The 24,693-nt window shown below is 40.2% G+C and overlaps 1 protein-coding gene across 1 annotated transcript in view; it reads left to right on the top strand.

The window, feature by feature from the left end:
- Positions 1-239: 239 nt before the first annotated feature.
- Positions 240-24,693, top strand: part of LOC139155716 (alpha-synuclein) — a 37,940-nt gene continuing 13,486 nt past the window's right edge. Inside the window, exons 1-4 of the mRNA XM_070730980.1 lie at positions 240-495; positions 5,477-5,622; positions 6,738-6,779; positions 12,401-12,546. Coding sequence (XP_070587081.1) covers positions 5,502-5,622; positions 6,738-6,779; positions 12,401-12,546 — 309 coding nt within the window. The 5' untranslated portion in view covers positions 240-495; positions 5,477-5,501. The remainder of the gene's footprint in view (positions 496-5,476; positions 5,623-6,737; positions 6,780-12,400; positions 12,547-24,693) is intronic.

Raw genomic sequence — 24,693 nt, 5'->3', positions numbered from 1 at the left:
GGGGGGTTCCTTGGGCGCCGCCTTTGTCTACCTGACACACCGGCACAAAGAACCAAGGAGGAAAGGGGCGCGCTTGCTTTCACGCGCGCGCGCACACACACGCGCGCAAAATCCTCGCCCGCCCCGCGTTGGAGCTGCGAAGCGGGGCGCAGTTTTCTCTCCGGTCCGCGAGGGGAGCCTGCCTTCCATCCATCCTGCCTGCCTGCCTGCCTTTTTTTCCCCCTCCCAGCGACATCCTTGCCTCGCCTGGGAAGAAAGACCGGAGCTTGGGTACCACCGATTGAGCCTTTAAGGCGGACCTCGGCAGGGATGTACTGAGCGCAAGGCGCCTCCTGGGGAACTCTTGGCTCCATTCCTATTCTCCTTCTTCTTCTTCAGTGCCTCCTTTTTTTCTCTCTTTCTCTCTCTCTCGCTCTCAAAATCAAACAGTTGTAAAAAGACTAACTGTTGATCGCTCCGGCAGGGCGAGGCGGGAAGCAAATTAAACCATAACGGGTGAGTAACTTATGGGCATCTCTAGGGAAGAGGGGGGTCGCTCGAGGCTGCTAAGACTAAGAGAGAGGGGTCTTTGCTTGCTTAGCCCGGGGATAAAGGCGAGTAAAGTGGGGTGGATTTGGGCAAAGGACTGAGAACGGAGCTGCAATTTGGCTTATATGGCCCTTGTTGGGTGTGATATTTATGCACTGTGTTATTATTTGGGCATCGGGCTATTATTATTATTATGTAAGCGTGCAAAGAAAACAGTGCCCGATCCGATGCAGCCTCCACTTTTGGAAGCAGTCATTCCCTCCACATGGGTGAGACTTTGGAAGAAGTATCTTGAGATCTTTTAAATAAGCTTCGGCACAGAAGCAAAGAAATAACCGGCACACGGATTTGGCTGCCGGGAGAAAGAAAAATTGAGGCTGATAATAATAGATGTCTTAGTTAACATCTGGAGAATTGGCCAGAGCTGTAGAACTGGGGAATAATCTCCTTGTTGATGCTTGAACCAGCCTTGAACTGCATCTTTAGGGGTAGGGAAGAATTGAGATATGTAGTTGAAACATTATGTCTGGGATAAGCAAGAATATTCTTGCAATCTTCCTTCTGGTTTTAATTGCCTTGTTTCCTTGGAATTCTGAGAAAAATAAGCCATGCTAGCATGCACACTCTGCCTTCGATAGCATGGTGATCTCCAAGGTATAGAAAAAAGGGTTTCTGTTATCTTGGCCAACCTAGCTGGTTGGAGTGATAGAAATTGTTTTGGAGAGCATCAGAAGGGCTGGGGTGATTTGTAATTGGTATTTGTCACAGCAGCTCTTCCACAGATGGTTGAAATAAGCCCTGGAGCCTTCTCCTGGCAGTCTGGAATGCAGGAATATAAAGAAAGGGGACTTTAGCTCTTTAAGGCCCTTCAGTTGCCAATAAAAAGACCTTGACTCTAAAGAGTGAAGGTGGCTGAACATACTGGAAATTCCTTGCATCCATTCTGGGGTGCAAAACATCTCAGTCTTCAGTCTCAGTTAAATAATGATCATATCTTACCACTTCTCTCTCTTGTGTAAGAGACTTGTGTGGGTGAGAAGGAGGAAAAATAGGAATTAGCAAGTGTCTGTGATTTATACAGTATTGTCCCCCTTTCAGCAGGAAAAACCAATTTTCCATTTTTAGAAAACTAGAGGAACCTTTTGGTGAATCGAGATAATCAAATCTGAAGATTTGCCTTCTCAATTATTTGGTGTTCAAAGGGGGGAAAACTCTTAATCTCATTTCACACACACACACAGCCCCCCCCCCCCAAAAAATGTCCATCCATTACTTTCTTTTTCCCTTACCCCCAATTAATTTGGCAAATATTTATTTCAGAGCTGATAGTCTAGTTTGGGATCCATGTAAGCTAGGCTGGTGCCAAAATTAATAATTTTTCCAGTAATTTAAGAAAGAAGCAAAACAATGACTGTTTTCTATGAGTTTAGACGATTATTGCATTTTTTTGTGTGTCTTTTAAATTGCACTGATGATTGGAAATAATCAAAGGGACTAAACAAGCAGTCTACTTTTCCAGGAGACGAAAGGGTCTTTGGTTGCTTCTCAGATCTTTTGCAATAAGGGTTTGTTTAAAAACAACCCACATTGTGGGTTTGAACATGATCTCAGCTGATGTTAGAATCCTCCCTTTGAGACAGACTCAGGCTCCTCCCATCACCTCATTCCACTTCGAGTTCACACTCCTATTTTAAAAGAATTACTCACAAGCTTGTGGTTCATGAGAACTTGCTATGATACCAGATAATGGCTTTACATTTCTATTCTTGCTGTCTTAGCAGAATCGGGAGCCCTGGTTTATTTAAAAATCTATTTGAAAGGCAAATGAGCTACAAATCCCACAATCATTTTTTAAAAGATATTGGGGTGCTGGTGACAGACTGCTCTGTCCCACACATTGGTAAAAAGAATCCGAATACTAAATACACACTTGGACAAACTGAACTTGCAGAAGACCCCCACTCAGTCAAAGACCTTGGAGGACTCATTTCCAATGGCCTAAGTGCCAGAGCCCACTGCAACAGCATTGCCAAAAAAGCACTAACAGTCACAAATTTAATTCTATGCAGCTTCTTATCTAGAAGCACCGATCTACTAACCAGAGCATACAAAACATTTGTCGGACCAATTCTTGAATACAGCTCACCTGTATGGAATCCACACTGCATAACAGACATAAGTGATTGAGGCTACCAGCATGTAGCCTATGATATGTATTGTGACTCACAAATGTATCTCAGAATAAACTTTACTCAAAAAAACAGAGAGACATAGGGAATAACAAGTAGAACAAGTAGGAAGTTACTCATTCCAACTACAACAAATCAGTTTTATCCAGGATTTATTTATTTATTTATTCATTCATTCATTTATTTACAATTAAAGGAGTCCAGAAATACTTCACAAGAAGACTCCTCCACTCCTCCTCACGCAACAAATTACCTTACTCTTCTAGACTTCAATTACTTTAGAAAATTTACAGCTACGCCGCCTCCGAACTGATTTAACTGTTGTTCATAAAATCATACATCACAATGTACTCCCTGTTAGCGACTACTTCACCTTTAACAACAACAACACAAGAGCACGCAATAGATACAAATTAAATGTAAATCGCATCAAACTAGACTGCAGAAAATATGATTTCAGCCATAGAGGGGTCACCGCCTGGAATTCACTACCAGACTCTGTTGTTTCTTCCTCCAATCCCAAAATCTTCAACCTTACATTTTCTACAATAGACCTCTCTACAATAGAGGTCTGTAAGGGGCGTGCGTAAGTGCACTTTTGTGCCTACCAGCCTCTAATGTCTTTTTTATCTTTTCTATTTCTACTTTATATTTATATTATGTTAAACATACTACAATACTACAATAAATTTGTATGACAAATGAAATAAATGAATGAATGAATAAATACATCCTGGATAAAACTGATTTGTTGTACTGTAGTTGGAATGAGTAACTTCTACTTGTTCTACTTGTTATTCCCTATGTCTCTCTGTTTTTTGAGTAAAGTTTATTCTAAGATACATTTGTGAGTCACAATACATATCATAGCTTACATGCTGGTAGCATCAATCACTTATGAAAAATATCATTGAAAATTAGTAGACTTAATCTCTTGCTAAATTTAGCTTGGATTGGGTTGTTAATGTACCATCTGGAATGTACCCCAAGATGTGGCAGTGATCAGTCACTAGTAGTGCATTATCTGATATTATCTGACAGGTGTATCATAGAAACACTTACAATGGAGGAAACATTTTTGCTGGGTTGGGTTCCTGGATCACACTGAGCCATAATGTCGTGTGCTGAGTTTTGAGTTGTTGTATGACTCCAGTTCTCTAACTCATGGTTATAACATAAACAGATTTGTATGAATCCAATTTTTGGACTAAAGTTTTACGTTCATCATGTTGCATGGAGTCAGCCATTGGTACTTATTGGCAGACCAAGATTATAGAAACAACGGCATAGTGTATTAATATTATAATATGTGAGTGTAATGATAATGTATGGGTCCTCTGTCTCCGTTGGTGATTTAATTCCAGGGATACCACAAAAAAAAATGAACGAACCTCTGAATCTAATATAGGTGCTTCTATTTTATTTGTGGAAATTGGCTTTTTTGTACATCATTGGACACTGTAGTGACTAAGGGTCAAATGAGGTGAAGAGATGGCATGAGTTTAAAAAATTGGGCAAAATATTTACAATTAAAAACTAAGGCTCGAATGAAGTAGGAAATGATTTTTGTATAATCCATCCCCAAAAATAATACCACTGTGAAACAGCCTCTTTAAACAAGAAACAAAAGCTGCGATTAAAAAATGTATTAAAGCAGTGTTTAGAAAATTAAACCAATGAATGAAGAATAATGCAGTGACACCAAAATACAAAGAATTGCAAGCCCATAAGAATGAAAAGGTATTGGACACTGCACTACTTTTACTACTAGTTTTTTCTCATCATTCCTGTTCTGTCGGGCTGTCTGGTAGAATCCTCCCAAAAATGCACAGATACAATTTCAGACACACACACGTTTGAAAATTCAAAACAATGTTCTTTATAATGAAAAGTCACTTAAACTAAGCCCTCTTTTGGGATAGCAAAGAGCCCTCGTCTCCAAACAAACTGGTAATTGGTAAAAGTCCCTTATCAGTTCTGTGATACTTAGCTTGCAGCTGTGAGGCAATTCACAGTCCTTCTTCTTTCACAAAGTGAAACACACTTTGCTCTGGTTTAGTTTCAAAGCGGGGGAAAATCAGCACACAAAAGGTCAAAGTCAGTAAAACAGTCATGAAACACAACGATCAGATAATCCTCCACAATGGCCAAACCCACAGGCTGCTCTTTATAGCAGCCTCACTAATGACCACAGCCTCACCCAACCACAGGTGGCCTCATTTTCTTTTATAATAATCTCTCAGTTGTTGTTGCCTATGCATCGCTCTCCGCATGCGTGGCTGTATCATTAACTCTTGTTCTGAATCCAAGGAGGAGCTAGATAATTGATCTCCTTCTGAGCTGTCTGCCCCATTCTCCTCCTCCCTGTCACTCATGTCTTCTTGGTCAGAGGAGCCTTCATCAGCAGATTCCACCGGGGGCAAAACAGGCCTGTAGCATGTGCATGTCTCCCCCACATCCACAGTCCTTGGGGCAGGAGCTGGGCCAGAGCTAACCACAACAATTCCTATCACCCATTTCTTCCCACTGTACCCTGTTGCTTGTATCCTTAAGACTTTTATTAATATTGATTGTTTCCTGATTGCTTATTTGACCCCTATGACAATCATTAAGTGTTGCACCTCCTGATTCTTGACAAATGTATCTTTTCTTTTATGTACACTGAGATCCTGCGCACCAAAGACAAATTCCTTATGTGTCCAATCACACTTGGCCAATAAAGAATTCTACTTCTAAATAAAAATTGCCTATCTTTTCAGTGCTGGACACTGACGTATTTCAACCATGGACGTATTCATGAAAGGATTTAATAAAGCTAAGGAAGGCGTGGTAGCAGCCGCAGAGAAAACCAAGCAAGGTGTCGCAGAAGCAGCAGGGAAAACAAAAGAAGGGGTCCTCTATATGGGTAAGTGGTGAGACACCAAATCTGGATTGTGTTATTTTTATTTGTTTTATTTAAGTGTGGCACATCGGGAACCCCAGGTCAAGAACTGGGTGGAGCCAAGACAAAAAGAAAATAAATGGCTAAATGGATTTCTTTGCCTCCCTTTTCACTTAGGATAGAGAGCATTTGCCTGCCATTGAATTAGTTTTCTCAGGGAGGGAATTAGAAGAATTAAACCAGATAGAGATAAATAAGAAAGATGTTCTTGCATGCTTTTCTAAACTAAATGTCAACAAATCTCCGGGTCCAGATGGCATCCACCCTAGAGTTCTCAAGGAACTCAAGTGTGAAATTGCTAAAATATATATAATCTTTCTCTAAGATCAGGCACTGTGCCTGAGGATTGGAGGGAGGCAAATGTAACCACAATCTTCAAGAAAGGATCCAGAGGTGATCCAGGAAATTATAGACCAGTCAGTTTAACCATGTCATAATGTTAAGCTATCATTTGCAGTTTATTGTGAGGGCTACTATTTTATAATAATACAATGATCTGTGTTGAACTTAGGATCAACAAGTTGCGTGAACTCTTGAACTGTATCCGTGTGCTTCCTAAATCTCATTCCGTTCAGTTTCCATTGAAACAAAGAAACATAGAAGATTGACGGCAGAAAAAGACCTCACGGTCCATCTAGTCTGCCCTTATACTATTTCCTGTGTTTTATCTTAGGATGGATATATGTTTATCCCAGGCATGTTTAAATTCAGTTACTGTGGATTGACCAACCATGTCTGCTGGAAGTTTGTTCCAAGCATCTACTACTCTTTCAGTAAAATAATATTTTCTCACGTTGCTTCTGATCTTTCCCCCAACTAACCTCAGATTGTGTCCCCTTGTTCTTGTGTTCACTTTCCTATTAAAAACACTTCCCTCCTGGACCTTATTTAAACCTTTGACATATTTAAATGTTCCGATCATGTCCCCCCTTTTCCTTCTGTCCTCCAGACTCTACAGATTGAGTTCACTAAGTCTTTCCTGATACGTTTTATGCTTAAGACCTTCCACCATTCTTGTAGCCCGTCTTTGGACCCGTTATTGAAACTGATTTTTATTTTTATTTTTCTTGGATAAACAGGGTCGAAGACCAAAGAGGGCGTGGTTCACGGTGTCACAACAGGTAAGTACATATTTGCATGTCTAGATCTAAGTCATCAATAAATCTCCTGCCTGTTCTTTTAAAAGTAGCTCTGGTTTAAGAAGGAAATGTCTGCAATATGATCGAAACAGCATTATTGGTCTTATTGGGAGAGGAATATTCCTGCAGAGAGGACATTTGGAGATATTAATCTGTAGTACAATTCCAGTTTCTGACGATTCAAACACATGACGCACCATCTGTAGAGAATGCAAAGCCAGGAAAATTTTGGCCCAGATTCTATATCTGGTTTTGGGCAATAACCAGCGGGCCTGCCGGCTGAGTGATTATTTTCACTGCAACATATAATGGATGAGCTTCGGTGGCGCAGTGGTTAGAGTGCAGTACTGCAGGCTAATTCAGCTGACGTATTTTGCAGCCTGCAGTTTGACAGTTCAAATCCCACCAGGCTCAAAGTTAATTCAGTCTTCCATCCTTCCGAGGTGGGTAAAATGAGGACCCAGATTGTTGGGGGCAAGAGGCTGGCTCTGTAAACCGCTTAGAGAAGGCTGTAAAAGATTACTTACAGAACCGTCTTCTGCCTCATGTACCCCAGCACCCAATCAGGTCCCACAGAGTTGGCCTTCTCCAGGTCCCGTCAGCCAGACAATGCCATCTGGCGTGGCCTAGGGGAAGAGCCTTCTCTGTGATGGCCCCGGCCCCTTGGAACAAAGTCCCTCCAGAGATTCTCACGGCCCCCACTCTCTCCGCCTTCCGCAAGGTTTTAAAAACTCATTTCTGCCAATAGACCTGGGGCCGCTAACTTTTAACACTTGGCCCCGGCCAATGACTGAATGGATGATGTATGATGGGTTGAATGTGATTGGTTCATTTTAAGTATTGGAGTTTTAGTTTAGAGTTCTTACATGCTTTGTATTAACCTTTGTTGTGAGCCGCCCTGAGTCTAAGGAGTAGGGCGGCATAGAATAAATAAATAAATCTAATTAATAAATCTAATTAATAATAAAAGAACTGTGCAGTGGTATATGCTAATAATAATAATAATAATAATAATAATAATAATAATAATAATTTATTAGATTTGTATGCTGCCCCTCTCCAAAAACTCAGGGCGGTAAGTCATCACTCTACTAAAGAAATAATTCCCTCAACACTATCAAACTTCTTACTAAATCTGCACTTCTATTCTACTAGTTTTTCTCATCATTCCTATCACCCATTTCCTCCCATGTTGACTGTATGACTGTAACTTGTTGCGTATATCCTAAGATTTTTATTAATATTGCTTCTTCATTGATTATTTGGCCCCTATGACAATCATTAAGTGTTGTACCACATGTTTCTTAACAAATCCATATTTTATGTACATTGAGAGCATCTGCACCAAAGACAAATTCCTTGTGTGTCCAATCACACTTGGCCAATAAAGAATTCTATTCTATTCTATTCTATTCTATTCTATTGTATAGTCCTGTTGTGAGCCGCTCTGAGTCTCCAGAGAGGGGCGCCATATAAAATTTAATTAATAATAATAATAATAATAATAATAATAATAATAATAATTCTATTCTATTCTATTCTGTCAATTGCAAAAGGCCGCTTTACTGAGATCGGCAAACATAATTCGCCGCTACATCACACAGTCCTAGGTGCTTGGGAAGCGCCCGACTGGTGATGAAATACAAAATCCATCATAGTGATCTTGTTTGCTGTGTTGTATTGACATAATAATAATAATAATAATAATAATTATTATTATTATTATTATTATTCTATTCTATTCTATTCTGTCAATTGCAAAAGGCCGCTTTACTGAGATCGGCAAACATAATTCGCCGCTACATCACACAGTCCTAGGTGCTTGGGAAGCGCCCGACTGGTGATGAAATACAAAATCCATCATAGTGATCTTGTTTGCTGTGTTGTATTGACATAATAATAATAATAATAATAATAATAATAATAATAATAATTCTATTTTATTCTATTCTAATTCTAAGTGCTATTGGTATTGCTAACCGATGGCACCTGGTATCTTCCTTACATTGGGAGCAGCTTTCATAATAATAATAATAATAATTTATTGGATTTGTATGCCGCCCCTCTCCGTAGACTCGGTGCGGCTAACAACAATAATAAACACAACATGTACAATCCAATAATAAAAAACAACTAAAAACCCCTATTATAAAACCAAACATACACACAAACATACCATGCATAACTTGTAATGGTCTAGGGGGAAGAGCTATCTCAACTCCCCCATTCCTGGAGGTATAAATGAGTCTTTCACGCCTAGAATTCCTTTGATACACTGGCAATTGTTCCAAAATTATAGTTATATACAGTAATAGCTGGTGCAGGCGTGCACAGCTGATATTTGTTGGGATTCAAGGTTTAGTGAACATGGTCGAGAGGACAGATTTCCTGATGGCAAAATAGTCAGTTAGTCCTTGCTCAGTTACCTGTGAGCAGCATAGCAAAGCATTTTGCCTCGGACGCCACCAATCACAGTTGCTGGCAAAACAACAGGAAGTCTCTTCCCCAGACTGTAGAAACACAATCGTCCACGGTCAAGGATGGCTCAGGAATATTAAATAGGTTCTTAGCATTTCAGTGCAATTATTAGCTGTGGGACCCCAACAGCAGCAGATGACCGATGTACCGTATATATTTCCAGGAACTCTTTTCCTATAAAATGATTTGTATGGTATGCCCATGTCACACCAACACTCCGCAGTCTGCATTGGTTGCCGATCAATTTCCGGTCACAATTCAAAGTGTTGGTTATGACCTATAAAGCCCTTCATGGCATCGGACCAGAATATCTCTGGGACCGCCTTCTGCCGCGCAAATCCCAGCGACCGGTTAGGTCCCACAGAATTGGCCTTCTCCGGGTCCCGTCGACTAAACAATGTCATTTGGCGGGACCCAGGAGAAGAGCCTTCTCTGTGGCGGCCCCGACCCTTTGGAACCAGCTCCCCCCAGATATCAGAGTTGCCCCCACCCTCCTTGCCTTTTGCAAGCTCCTTAAAACCCACCTCTGTCATCAGGCATGGGGGAATTGAGACTTTCCCTCCCCCTAGGCTTATAGAATTTATACATGGTATGCTTGTTTGTATGATTGGTCTCTTAAATTGGGGTTTTTTTAGATTGTTTTTTAATATTAGATTTGTTTACATTGTCTTTTTATATTGTTGTTAGCCATCCCGAGTCTTCGGAGAGGGGCGGCATACAAATATAATTAATAATAATAATAATAATAATAATAATAATAATAATAATAGTAATAATAATAATAATGGTTCTCAAAGCTGCAGCTGAAATTCATATCCGCATCTCAGAAGACATTTTTGACCTTGCTTGAGTAGCAACTGACAGCTGGCACAAGAGGAAATTCAGATTTTCTTCCTTGGCCACTTCCTTTACAATAAAGTGCAGGTAGACCTCAACATAAGAGCCGGAGTGGCGCAGCAGGTAGAGTGCTGTACTGCAGGCCACTGAAGCTGACTGCTAGATCTGTAGGTCAGTGGTTCAAATCTCATCACCGGCTCAAGGTTGACCCAGCTTTCCTTCTTTCCGAGGTGGGTCAAATGAGGACCCGGATTGTGTGGGCAATACGCTGGTTCTGTTAAGAAGTGCCATTTGCTAACATGTTGTAAGCCGACCTGAGTCTAAGGAGAAGGGCGGCATAAAAAAGGAAATAGTATAAGGGCAGACTAGATGGACCATGAGGTCTTTTTTCTGCCGTCAGTCTTCTATGTTTCTAATTCCTTCATTCCAAAATTATTGTTACATACAATAATAGCTGGTGTAGGCGTTCCCAGCTGATATCTCTTGAGCTACCTTTTTAATATTTCCCAAAATATTTCATTCTTTCAGAATAGAATAGAATAGAATAGAATAGAATTCTTTATTGCCTAAGTGTGATTGGACGCACAAGGGATTTGTCATTGGTGTATATGTTCTCAATGTTTGTATGCACAAACATTGGAGGCCACAACTTAAGTCAGTTTGACTTCTAAAGAGATTAGAATACCATCAAATGAAAATGTGATATGTAAGAGTATTTTAGATATTTAGGATGAGGAAGAGAAAGCGAAACTACTGAAATAACTCAAAGCATCACAGGTTGGTTTTTCCCCAAAAAATTTTGTTTAAAGAGACTAATTGGCTTTTGGACATGCTCATGCTCTTTTGAACTAAACAATGTCGCTTGGCGGGACTCACGGGAAGAGCCTTCTGTGTGGCGGCCCCGGCCCTTTGGAACCAACTCCCCCCAGAGATTAGAATTGCCCCCACCCTCCTTGCCTTTCCTAAACTTCTTAAAACCCACCTCTGCTGTCAGGCATGGGGGAACTTAGATAATCTTTCCCCCTAGGCCTTTACAATTTCATGTATGGTATGTCTGTATGTATGTTTGGTTTTTATAATAAGGGTTTTTTTAGTTACTTTAGTATTGGATTGGATTGTTACATGTTGTTTTTATCATTGTTGTAAGCCACCCCGAGTCTACGGAGAAGGGCGGCATACAAATCCAATAAATAGATAGATAGATAGATAGATAGATAGATAGATAGATAGATAGATAGATAGATAGAGACAGACAGACAGACAGACAGACAGACAGACAGACAGACAGACAGACAGACAGACAGACAGATTACTAATGACTTTGGGAACGAACCAGATAAGACTTTAAATGGATCCTGAACACTTTTATAATCTACTACAGCTACTACAATGTTGAAAGGACATTGGATTGGTTTTACAATGCTCAGACAGGCTGACCATTCTTTGCATATTTAAGCAAGCGTTGTCCTGCCAGAAGCTCCAGATGGATGGCTATTCTGGAATTTCCACTGTAGCTTAAATAAATATATTTGTTAAAAATGTTTTTTTTAAAATTAAAAATTTAAAATGTATGTTTAATTGTATACTACAGGCAAAAGTATGCCTGTAGAGCAAGTTGGATTTCACTGAGATATGCTTTTGCAATTTTTTTTCTTTCTGTCATTTGCATGCCTAATAAAATGGCATCCTATGCCATCTATGAACATTAATATCCACAATTAATAGCTACAACTCTAATAGGTTGACTGGTATGCGTGTGTGTGATAGGATTTATAGTGGGTTGATAATGCGGTTTTATAATGGTTTTACAATGGGTTTTTTTTATAATTTGTTATTTATATTGAGTTCTCATTATTGCTGTTATATTGTATTTTACTTGTTATAAACCGCCCTGAGTACCAAGGTATTGGGCGACATGGAAGTCAAATAAAATGCAATGCGATGCGATGCAACGCAGCGCAACACAACACAACACAACAAATTAAATTAAATTAAATTAAATTAAATTAAATTAAATTAAATTAAATTAAATAAATTTGTGAATCGTCATGTTGGCTAGTAGTGGCTTCCAAGACCCTTTGCTACTGGTTCACATATGCACTCACGCACACAACGCTTCTGCACATGCTCAGAAGCATCCCAGGCAGGTGGGCGGAGCCTCCGACCACTACCAGTTCGCAGAACAAGGCCAAACCGGAAACACCCCATTGCTGAATTGTTGATTTTGGAAAAAGACATTTTGGAAATTTCTTCCCCTCTCTTACCTTTGACCTTTTCCTCCCCTACAGTGGCTGAGAAAACCAAAGAGCAAGTGTCAAATGTAGGTGGAGCCGTTGTCACCGGAGTGACAGCCGTAGCCCACAAGACGGTGGAAGGGGCTGGAAATATTGCGGCAGCCACCGGCTTTGTCAAGAAGGATCAGTTGGCCAAACAGGTGGGTGGAGCTATAGATATTTGCAAAAATGTGGATTCCACACCGCGTATTTTCTCTCTGTATAAAGGTTGGTTTGGTTTTCGAAAGGCTTTGCCTAAATGCTTCCCTGTTTTTCTGTGCTAACTATTTATAACGTCAGTAAACCCACTGCCGACAATCGCTGTTTATATTGGTTACTGGCTAATTTCCTACCATTACATCCTACTTGACTCAGTTACTCATTACTCACTGGAGGGGTAAGCACACTGCAAAACCTCAGGATGACACAGTAGATGCATCAAGCCATCACACTGGGGAAACAACAATTCTTGTTTTCAACTAACTTTTGGCCTATGGATCCAAATATAACCACAGTTTTTGGTGGCAAAGCTGAGTTTTTGAATGTTTTTGAAAGGCCAGGAGGGTGGGGGGCAGTACGAATCTCCAGGGGGAGTTGATTCCAGAGGGCCGGGGCCACCACAGAGAAGGCCCTTCCCCGTGGTCCCGCCAGCTGGCACTGCTTAGTTGACAGGACCAGGAGGAGGCCGAACGTGTGGGATGTGACCGGCTGCTGGGACACAGAGGCAGAATACACTCTCGTAAGTAGTCTAGTCCTATGCCATGTTGGGCTTTATAGGTAATAACCAACGTTTTAAATTTCGTTTGGAGACCAAACCCATAACAGCTCACGCGGGTGTATTCTGGACTAACGGAAGTTTCCGAACCTAGCCCAGTGGTTCTCCATTTTTTCTTTACCACGGACCCCCACCTTTAAATACCTGTTGTGGCCACATGCTCCCAAGACTTAACTCCAGATTCAAATCATGACATTTCTGCAAGCCTTCCTCTAGACTCTTGTGGCCCCCAGGGCTCCACAAACCACGTGTTGAGGACACTGCCTTAGCCTAGTACAGTGTTTCTCAACCTTAGTTTACAATGAAATTGAAAGTCTATGGTTTACAATGAAAGTGGAAAAGCAGCGTTGATAATTAAAAAGCAGTGTTTGCTTTTTAAATATATATTTTATTTAAAGAGGAATTTTATAGTAAATCATTTGTCTTAAGAGGATTGTTTTTTGCACTTCCCTTTCATGTTGTTGGGTTTTTTTAAAGCAAATATTGATTAAAGACTACAGTACATGGAAAAAGGTACTTTGGAGATTCTGATGAAAAGCTGTCAGGCAGAAACCGCTATGTTTTATTGCTTGGAGATCTCTTTCCGTATCCATCAGAAAGGAGGCTTTATTCACTCGTCCTCCAAAGGTTTTTGAAAGCACATTAGCCGCTTAGCAAAAATAGAGAAAAACACAATACTACTGTCAAACTTGCGCACTGCTTGTTTCTGTGGCTTAGTTCTCACTATTGATGGAAATTGATATTGGGATTTTTACCACTTCACACCGCAGATCTTTTAAGTGATTTGACCCTTTTATTCCATATCCATGCTTTCCCATTTTTATTTTATACCTTTCTCTGGGTGCTCGAAGAGGGAATAAACCTCTGCCAGCGCCCAGAGAAAAGTCGGGCGGTAGGGAAAGCAAGTAGGATGCTTGGCTGCATAGCTAGAGGTATAACAAGCAGGAAGAGGGAGATTGTGATCCTGCTATATAGAGCGCTGGTGAGACCCCATTTGGAATACTGTGTCCAGTTCTGGAGACCTCACCTACAAAAAGATATTGACAAAATTGAACGGGTCCAAAGACGGGCTACAAAATTGGTGGAAGGTCTGAAGCATAAAACGTATCAGGAAAGACTTCATGGACTCAATCTGTCTAGTCTGGAGGACAGAAGGAAAAGGGGGGACATGATTGAAACATTTAAATATGTTAAAGGGTTAAATAAGGTTCAGGGGGGGAAGTGTTTTTAATAGAACACAAGAACAAGGGGACACAATCTGAAGTTAGTTGGGGGAAAGATCAAAAGCAACGTGAGAAAATATTATTTTACTGAAAGAGTAGTAGATCCTTGGAACAAACTTCCACAGTAACTGAATTTAAACCTGCCTGGGATAAACATATATCCATTGTAAGATGAAATACAGGAAATAGTATAAGGGCAGACTAGATGGCCCATGAGGTCTTTTTCTGCCGTCAGTCTTCTATGTTTCTATGAAATGCTCCCTTCGCTCTGGGCAGCCCAGAGCGAACGGAGTGTTTCCCTTTCTCTGGGCGCTTGGAACGTTTTCCTTTCTCTGGTCACTCTGGTGACTCCCTCGCGCTGCCTCCCATATACCCGGTGTGAGGTTGTATCTGTGTGCGGAAAGGCAAAAGGGGGCGCTTTGCCCCGGCCGGATCAACTCGGCTTCAGCCAAACCGAGGAGTCACCACAGTGAAGGAAAGGCGCCGGCTGCAAAGTTACAAAGTGTGTCACGCACTGGCCACCGCCAATTTAGCGAAACGGAAAAAAGTCATGATACATCACGTGACAACAACATGATGCCACAAGATTGACACCCCTTGTCTGTCTACTCAAAAGTAAGCCCTACCAATTTCAGTTGGACATCAATAAGTAAATATAGAGAGTCACACGCCCTTCAGTAAGGCCACATTCAGCAAATTCAGTCAAATTAGCATATATTTTTAGGGCAAGTTGTGCGAAGAGCATTCACAAGATTTAATGCATATTTAGCACTTTACCTTCCACCTCCTACACAATGAGCTCTTCAGGTTGCTAGTGTTCTCTGAGGAGATTGTTGTGCAGTTTATTTGTCGGACATGTGATTTGCTCTGGGCTGAAGCGAAAATGATTGATGAAATTTTTCAAGGATGCTGCATATCGACTTCACAGAAAAACCTTTTGTTTTAAAAATGGGAGGTCAAGTCGCAGTGAAAGCTTTCTGAAACGTGCGGGCAGAAGAAACACAAAAATAACTGCCCCCTATATGTTATGGTTAGCTCTGGTCCAGCTCCTGCCCCAAGGAATGTGGAGGTGGATGTGGGGGAGACATCCACATGCCGCAGGCCTGTTTTGCTCCCGATGGAATCTGCCGACGAAGCCTCCTCTGACCAAGGAAGCGTGAGTGACAGGGAAGAGGGGAGTTTGGCAGACAGCCCAGGAGGAGATCAATCATCTGTATCATCCCTGGATTCGGAACAAGAAGTTATGACACATCCACGCATGCGTAGAGTGATGCATAGGAGACAACAACTGAAGGATTATTACAAGAGAAAATGAGGCCACCTGTGGTTGGGTGGGGCTGCTGTAATTAGTGCTAGATAAAAGAGCAGCCTGGTGTTTTAGCCTCATGGCAGTTTATCTGATTCATTGTTTCGTCAAGATCGTGGTTTTTGTGCTGTTCAAGATTGTGTGTGGACTTTCTGGACTTTAGAATTGGACTCAATTTCCCAGTTATTGGGTGAGCAATTGGATTGCATTTCACCTGTGCCTTGTGTGTACCAGAAAATCCCTTTGACATTTAAAAAGGGAGCTGTTTCTGTTTTTCTGTTTTGGGTTTTCCTTCTATGGTGTGGTGTGTGTCTTCCTGGACTAATTACCCTGTAATTACGGGCGGTTGAGACACGCCAGCAGAATACTATATAGGAGGGCGGGAAGGAAAATCCAACTATTAAAAATCAAAACATGGACTTTGATAGGACTCTGTATTTGTTACCGCTCAGTTATTCTATATTTCAACATCGTCTAAATCTATAACTTGATAAAATCATGGCTTCCGTGAATAGCCCTATTTATGTATCATGACTCCAGTTCTTAAAACGCTCTGCACTGTTTTTTTAATCTTTAGTGGATACAACAAATTATTGCCAATTTAATTTATTTTCACCCGATCAAAATCTGATGTTTTCTCTTTGGGTTGTTGTTATGGAAATAGCCTTAGAAGACTATTGTAAGTCTCTACAAGACTGAATCACATTTGTAATTCTGAACATTCATTTCAGAATAAACTCACTTCCGAGAAATAACACATAATATTACAACCCACAGTCTATCTGTGTCTTAATTTATATTTGAAGATGAAGCATTTGGACTCCAGCCTTAAGACTTTGCACACAAACAGTCCCATTGTCTTTAATGTATCTTATTCAAAAATGCATGTTAGCCTACTTCCGTAGGATATTCTGTTTCGAGTGGAGGAGTGAAGGGCTCTTCTGGTGAAATATCTTTGGACATTTTCAAGGGTGTTGATGTCTGAGATGTGGTATGGGTTCCAGACAGATGAGCAGTAGTCTAGGATGGGTCTGGCAAAAGTTTTGTAGGCTCTTGTGAGTAGAGTGAGATTGCCTGAGCAGAAGCTGCGTAAGATCAGGTTAACAACTCTAGAGGCTTTTTTGGCGATATTGTTGCAGTGGGCTTTAGCACTTAGGTCATTCGATATTAGTATTCCAAGGTCCTTTACAGAATGTGGGTTGGCAGTGAGAGATTGTTTATTCAGTTTGTATATGCGGTTTGGATTCTTTTTGCCGATGTGGAGGGTAGAGCATTTGTTGGTTGATATTTGAAGTTGCCAGGTGTTAGGCCCGTCTGAGACAAAGTCCAGGTCTTTTTGGAGACTGAGTGTGTTTTCAGTGGTGTTGAAAAGTTTCACATCGTCGGCAAAAAGAACACAGTTGCTTTCAATATGGTCACAGAGATCATTGATGTAGAGAATGAAGAGAGTAGGACCTAGTACGCTTCCCTGGGGAAACCCACTTATGACAGGGATGGGGGTGGAGATGGCGCTACCAATTTTGACAATTTGTATGTGTGAATTCCATACAGGTGAGCTGTATTCTAGAATAGTTCTGACGAATGTTTTGTATGCTCTGGTTAATAAATCAGTGTTTCTAGAGAAGAAGCTACGTAAGACTAGGTTTACAATTCTTAATGCTTGACCCCTGTCTTCCTGTTTGGTGAACTTTTATTGTCTTCCTTATTTCCTCTCCGTAGTTGATGAGAGCTGTTAGTAGATGCCATCACTTGATGATTTCCTACCAAGGTTGCTTTCATCAGTGTGTCTGTTGAATTCTTGGTGCGTTGTTGAGCCCTTCGAATGGCTCCATTTCAGAACGGTTGTTTCCTTGTTTGCTGAAAATGATGAAGTGGGCTCAAGGGAATGGGATTCCTGGTAGAAATCAAAGCCAGGAAGCGAATCCATTAATTTTCACAATGCAGTACATTTCCTGGTACCATTTCGAAAGGCCTCTCCCTTCAGCTTCAAATGCCACTTAGATGTGTGTGTCTTCCTATTGTGTTTTTTGAAGTTTAAAAGAGCACAAAAGCCTATTAACTTAACTATCCAGAAATTCTTTGAGTTTCAGTAATATTCACATTCCTTGTTCCCCGCCTACCATTACCTTTCAGTGATATTCATTATGCTTGGCCAAAGGCAATGCCTCATTAGCCCACTGCAGTAATAGATAGGTGGTGGGTGGTAATAGGCAAAATCAAAGACTCTAGAACAGAATAAATGGGAACTTTAAGCCCAGGTATATGAGCATGAAAAACATGACTGTAAAAAATATGACTTCAGTAACCGAGTTGTCGAAGCGTGGAACTCATTACCGGACTCTGTAGTATCATCCCCAAACGCCCAACACTTTACCCTTGGATTATCCACGGTTGACCTATCCAGATTCCTAAGAGGTCAGTAAGGGGCGTGCATAAGTGCACTAGAGTGCCTTCCGTCCCCTGTCCTATTGCTCTCCTGTATCTCCTATACCTTTCCTCTATTCCTATATCTCTTCTTCTGTTCTTTCATTGATACGTTTTATTCCTCTGCCTTCTTTTCTATTCTTTCTTAGATATATTTTACTATGAGTATCTCCTCCATAACGTTCATCATGTATTTTACTATGTGTATAACCACTAAAACCCTCATTGTGTATTGGACAAAATCAATCAATCAATAAAAAATAAAATAAATATATGTGAAATAAAATCTAATGGGCCAGAACGTTTTCCATAACATCTCTCAGATTGCTACCTAGAATTTAGGACTTTTTGAGATAATAATAATAATAATAATGATGATGATGATGAGGAGGAGGAGGAGGAGGAGAAGAAGAAGAAGAAGAAGAAGAAGAAGAAGAAGAAGAAGAAGAAGAAGAAGAAGAAGACCACCACCACCAACAACAACAACAGAGTTGGAAGGGACCTTGGAGGTCTTCTAGTCCAACCCCCCTACTTAGGCAGGAAATCCTACATTACTTCAGACAAATGGTTATCCAACATTTGCTTAAAAACTTCCAGTGTTGGGGCATTCACAACTTCTGGAGGCAAGCTGTTCCACTGATCAACTGTTTTGACTGTCAAGAAATTTCTTCTTTGTTCTAAGTTGCTTCTCTCCTTGTTTAGTTTCCACCCATTGCTTCTTGTCCTGCCCTCAGGTTCTTTGGAGAATAAGTTGAATACTCAAAAATAGTCACTGGCTAGCTTGTTTGAGGAGGCTGGGAGTTGAAAGACCAGACTAGAAAGTACCATGCAAGTGATTCCTGCTATTTGTGAATTATGGCTTTGTGTTCTACAAGCTTTAATTAAATCTGTAACGTCTCCATCTCATGGAAACATGGGTGACCCTTCATGTAAAACAGAGTTATAAGAGGTAAACTTTTAATTTCCGAAGCTGTCAAGTTTCTTAAAATGGCGGTAATGATTAAAAGAGTAATTTTTCCAGTGAGGCTATTGAAAGACCGCTTGGTAAATTACTCGGTGTAGAACAGCACTGCAAAAAAAAAAGAAAATTACATGCTACATCCTACACAGTCGAATGCCGTAAATAACCACATTCGACGTCTCACATATAGTCACTTTGTTAGAAAAAGAGACTAGAGGCCAACCAAGTTCATTGCGAAGGTCCCTTTTGTTCATACAACATGCCCTGGTTTGTTGCTGAAAAACACCCAACAAGTTCTAAATGCAGCATTGTCCAGATCTCGAAATCTGGAGTCAATCGCATTATTGTCATTTCAATGGAAAGATTGATTTGTTTAAAAAAATGTAAGAAGCTTTTCACTTTGGAGAATTTAGTTATTTTGTCTTCACAAAGGACGATTTTAGAAAGGGTTGTTGGTCAAGGGAGCAGTTTTTCGGGTCTGTGCCCTCTCCTCTATCCATGAAGATCCAAAGAAAAAGATGTTAAACTATTATATGTTGGATTCAAACATTTCTATTTATTTATTTATTTATTTTATTTTATTTATTTATTTTGTCCAATACAGAATGAGGGTTTTAGTGGGTATATATCTATATACACATAGTAAAATACATGGTGAAGGTTATAGAGGAGATACTCATAGTAAAATATATCTAAGAAAGAAGAGAAGAGAAGATATAGGAATAGAATATATCAATGAAAGAATAGAAGAAGAGATATAGGAATAGAAGAAAGGAATAGGAGATATAGGAGAGCAATAGGACAGGGGACGGAAGGCACTCTAGGGCACTTGTACTCGCCCCTTACTGACCTCTTAGGAATCTGGAGAGGTCAACCGTGGATAATCTAACTTTTAATCTTTGTTTGTTTGTTTTGTCCAATACACAATGAGGGTTTTAGTGGGTATATATCTATATCCACATAGTAAAATACATGGTGAAGGTTATAGAGGAGATACTCATAGTAAAAGATATCTAAGAAAGAAGAGAAGAGAAGATATAGGAATAGAATATATCAATGAAAGAATAGAAGAAGAGATATAGGAATAGAAGAAAGGTATAGGAGATATAGGAGAGGAATAGGACAGGGGATGGAAGGCACTCTAGTGCACTTGTACTCGCCCCTAACTGACCTCTTAGGAATATGGAGAGGTCAACCGTGGATAATCTAAGGGTAAAGTGTTGGGGGTTTGGGGATGACACTATGGAGTCCGGTAATGAGTTCCACGCTTCGACAACTCGGTTACTAAAGTCATATTTTTTTACAGTCAAGTTTGGAGCAGTTAATATTACATTTAAATCTGTTGTGTGCTCTTGTGTTGTTGTGGTTGAAGCTGAAGTAGTCATGAACAGAAGCCACTTCTTCTAGTAGAAAGAGGAGAATATGTTGATTTCTCCCCCTGCCAAACTACAAAACTGGGCATGTCTAGTTTAAGGAAAAGAAGGACCAGCGGGGCGTTTATTTTTATTTATTTCTTTGTTCGTTTTGTCCAGTACACAATAATACACAATGAGGGTTATAGAGGATATAATCAGGTAGAATGTATGAAAGGGGGAATGGAGGAGAAAATAAAGGAGTGAAATATAACTATGTTTGCCCAGGTTCGCCTGGTGCACCAGTTGTGGCCCTATCTGGACCGGGACTCATTGCTCACAGTCACTCACACTCATCACCTCTAGATTCGACTACTGTAACGCTCTCTACATGGGGCTACCTTTGAAAAGTGTTCGGAAACTTCAGATCGTGCAGAATGCAGTTGCAAGAGCAATCATGGGCTTTCCCAAGTATGCCCATGTTACACCAACACTCCGCAGTCTGCATTGGTTGCCGATCAGTTTCTGGTCACAATTCAAAGTGTTGGTTATGACCTATAAAGCCCTTCATGGCACCGGACCAGAATATCTCCGGGACCGCCTTCTGCCGCACGAATCCCAGCGACCGATTAAGTCCCACAGAGTTGGCCTTCTCCGGGTCCCGTCGACAAAACAATGCCATCTGGCGGGACCCAGGAGAAGAGCCTTCTCTGTGGCGGCCCCGACCCTCTGGAATCAACTCCCCCCAGAGATTCGGATTGCCCCCCCACCCTCCTTGCCTTTCGCAAACTCCTCAAAACCCACCTCTGTCGCCAGGCATGGGGGAATTGATTCTCCTGGGCCACTTCCGCTTTGTGTATGGTCTGTATGAGATGCATGATTGTTTTTATGTTAAGGGTTTTAAAGTGTTTTTAGGTATTGGATTTGTACTGTTTTTGTTGTGAGCCGCTCCGAGTCTGCGGAGATGGGCGGCATACAAATCTAATAAATAAACGAACGAACGAACGAATTAATGAATTGATGAATTGATGAATTAATGAATTGATGAATTAATGAATTAATTGATGAATTAATTAATGAATTGATTGATGAATTAATTGATGAATTAATGAATTAATTGATGAATTAATTAATGAATTGATTGATGAATTAATTGATGAATTAATTAATGAACTAATTAATGAACTAATTAATGAACAAGTTAATGAATTTGTTAATGAATTAGTTAATGAATTAATTAATGAATTAATGAATGTTCTATATCTATATCTATATTTTATCCATAGCTAGACCAAGCAACATGGAGGAAATGCTAGAAAAGTGATGAAAGTTCTTTGCTATCAGGTTTTTATTCCCCATGCATAGATACCACCGAAAGAGGATTGGGTCAGCCAATATTTTAGGTGGCAGATTTTCCTTTGGGCTACAGCAGGGAAGGACCCTAATTCTACCTTAAAGAAGAGTACCGGTATATGGGATTTGCACTAGGGCTCTAAGTAATATTAACCAGCTCAAAGTAAAACAATGCAAACTTAAGCCCTGAAGAACAAGAGGCTCAGAACTTTTTCCTTTAAATGGCTTGATTGCAGCGGAAATCAAAATATTCCCATTGCAGGGTGTAATGGCAAAAATGTAATAATTGCATTTCCAGCCTTCTGAACCCAATCTATGACCTCATAATTTTGATGCGTCCAGAGAATAGAGGAATGGATGGGACCAGCTAAGTATTTGGACATCTGTACCTGCTTGATTTGAAAAACATTAATTTCTCTCTCATGCTGCCTATGTTTTTTAACCAATTTCATTTTGGAGTTATTTAATTTTTAGTCCTTTGGCCTGAAATTAATTTTCCTGATACCTGAATGGAATGACAAAAGCTATCTTAGTTCAAAGAAAGAATGGTTAAAACGTGATTTAGCACAGGAGGTAAAATTGACATTTAGAGAGAGCCTCTGTAAGTCCATTGATATACAGAGGTTTATTTATTTATTTATTTATTTTATTTTATTTATTTATTAGTTTTTATCATTTTTATTATTAACTGTACTTTTTTTATAGTATTGTATAGAAGTCAAATAAACAGAGAGAGAGAGACAGAGAGAGAGATGATAAATAGAGATGATAGACAGACAGATAGAAAGACAGACAGATAGAAAGACAGAAAGACAGACAGGCAGACAGATGTGGATGATAAAGAGAGAATGACAGATAGATGATAGATAGATAGATAGATAAAGATAGATAGATAGATAGATAGATAGATAGATAGATAGATAGATAGATAGATAGACAGACAGGCAGGCAGGCAGGCAGGCAGGCAGGCAGGCAGGCAGGCAGGCAGGCAGGCAGATAGGTAGATAGGTAGATAGATAGATAGATAGATAGATAGATAGATAGATAGATAGATAGATAGATAGATAGATAGAGATAGATAAGTAGATAGGAAAGATCAAAAGCAACATGAGAAAATATTATTTCACTGAAAGAGTAGTAGATCCTTGGAACAAACTTCCAGCAGACGTGGTTGGTAAATCCACAGTAACTGAATTTAAACATGCCTGGGATAAACATGCATCCATTGTAAGATAGATAGATAAGTAGCTAGATAGATCCCAACCCCTAAATTGTCACGTTCCCCCCTGAGGTTTTGCCACCGTGGCAGTTCCTCCTCCTAGCTTCCGGGCAGGTGTTGGACAAAAGATGACCTTGAATGTCTGGAAAGAAAGTGTTGTGGATACATCTGCTCCTTCCTGAAGCCACCCCTCCAAGATTCTCATAGTCAACAGGCCTTTTCATGATAGTGTGGTGAGCTGATGTTTTCCCCCCTAACTTCTGCACCAGCTCGACAATGCTGCGCATGGGCGCAGGCACACTTTACGCATGTGCGTATGCACAGAAGCCCAAAACAAGATGGCGGCACCCACAGACTGGCGCCGACAGAACCGGAACTGGGACATCACCACCAGTTTACTAACTGTTCTAAAGAACTGGTTAGAACTGGTAAGATAGGTGATCCAAGATAAGCGATCCAAAATAGGTGGCAATTTTGTGATTTTTATTTTTTAGTCTTACAAAGGCTAATTGCTCCGAAGAGTTTACTGGACTAGCAAAAGAGGTTTGCAAAAACCTTTGTGTAAACACACACAAGGCCATTCTAAACATATCCCATCCTTGTTCAAACAATTGGACCATTTCAGGGTACTTTTACCAATCATAAATAGCTAGCTGCTGATAAATCTCCTTTATATGTGGAGCAACATAGCTAATTTCAGTTCTATAATAGCTCCAATTATCTAGTGTTCTGGCATAATTCTGGACAGATTGTCAGTATTCATTAACTGAGACGCAGATGTTACTTGGTGGAGAGAAAGCTACGGTTATTAATCCTTAGGTTGCCCCGATCATACTTACGATCTGGAGAGTTTGATATACTCTTCCGTCATGTCTGTAGTTTTGATTGATGAAACATGAAATAGTCCTTTTGGTTCAGTAATGCTATTACATTATTAATAGGGGCCCAGGGAAGGATGTTTGCTTATTTAAAGCTATAGAAGCCCTCTTCTAAATTATCTGACAGTCATTGCTAATAATTGTATTCTCATGTTGGTTGTGGCTCCTTGTCGGGAAATTGTACGTGCTAGAGGAGTTGTTGTGAACAGTTCCTGCTGTCAGAGAGATCAAAATTTGAGGATCTGATAGATTCTGTACAATTCACCCAGAAGTTCAGTCCTTTATTTATGTCTGAGAAGAGAAGATTTTTATTTGATTGGGTTTTGATATTATTTTCCACAATTTAAAAATTTCAAACATGCCCTTATACTATTTCCCGTATTTTATCTTAGGATGGATATATGTTCATCCCAGGCATGTTTAAATCTAGTGACTGTGGATTTACCAACCACGTCTGCTGGAAGTTTGTGCCAAGCATCTACTACTCTTTCAGCAAAATAATATTTTCTCACATTACTTCTAATCTTTCCCCCAACTAACCTCAGATTGTGCCCCCTTGTTCTTGTGTTCACTTTCCTATTAAAAACACTTCTCTCCTGGACCTTATTTAACCCTTTAACATATTTGTTTATGCATATTTTGTACATGTTATTTATAACATGTTTCGATCATGTCCCCCCTTTCCCTTCTGTCCTCCAGGCTATAGAGATTGAGTTCATGAAGTTCAGGTACACACTACCAGTAGCAAAATTTTGAATTTTTTTTTTCTTTTTTCCCTTGTGGGCTCTGGGTATGTTTTTCCTATCGCAGTAAATGA

The sequence above is a fragment of the Erythrolamprus reginae genome, unplaced genomic scaffold, assembly GCF_031021105.1.
Source record: "Erythrolamprus reginae isolate rEryReg1 unplaced genomic scaffold, rEryReg1.hap1 H_5, whole genome shotgun sequence".
NCBI lineage: Eukaryota > Metazoa > Chordata > Lepidosauria > Squamata > Dipsadidae > Erythrolamprus > Erythrolamprus reginae.
The sequence above is the reverse complement of the archived record's forward strand: the minus strand, read 5'-3'. Positions and strand labels throughout refer to the sequence as shown.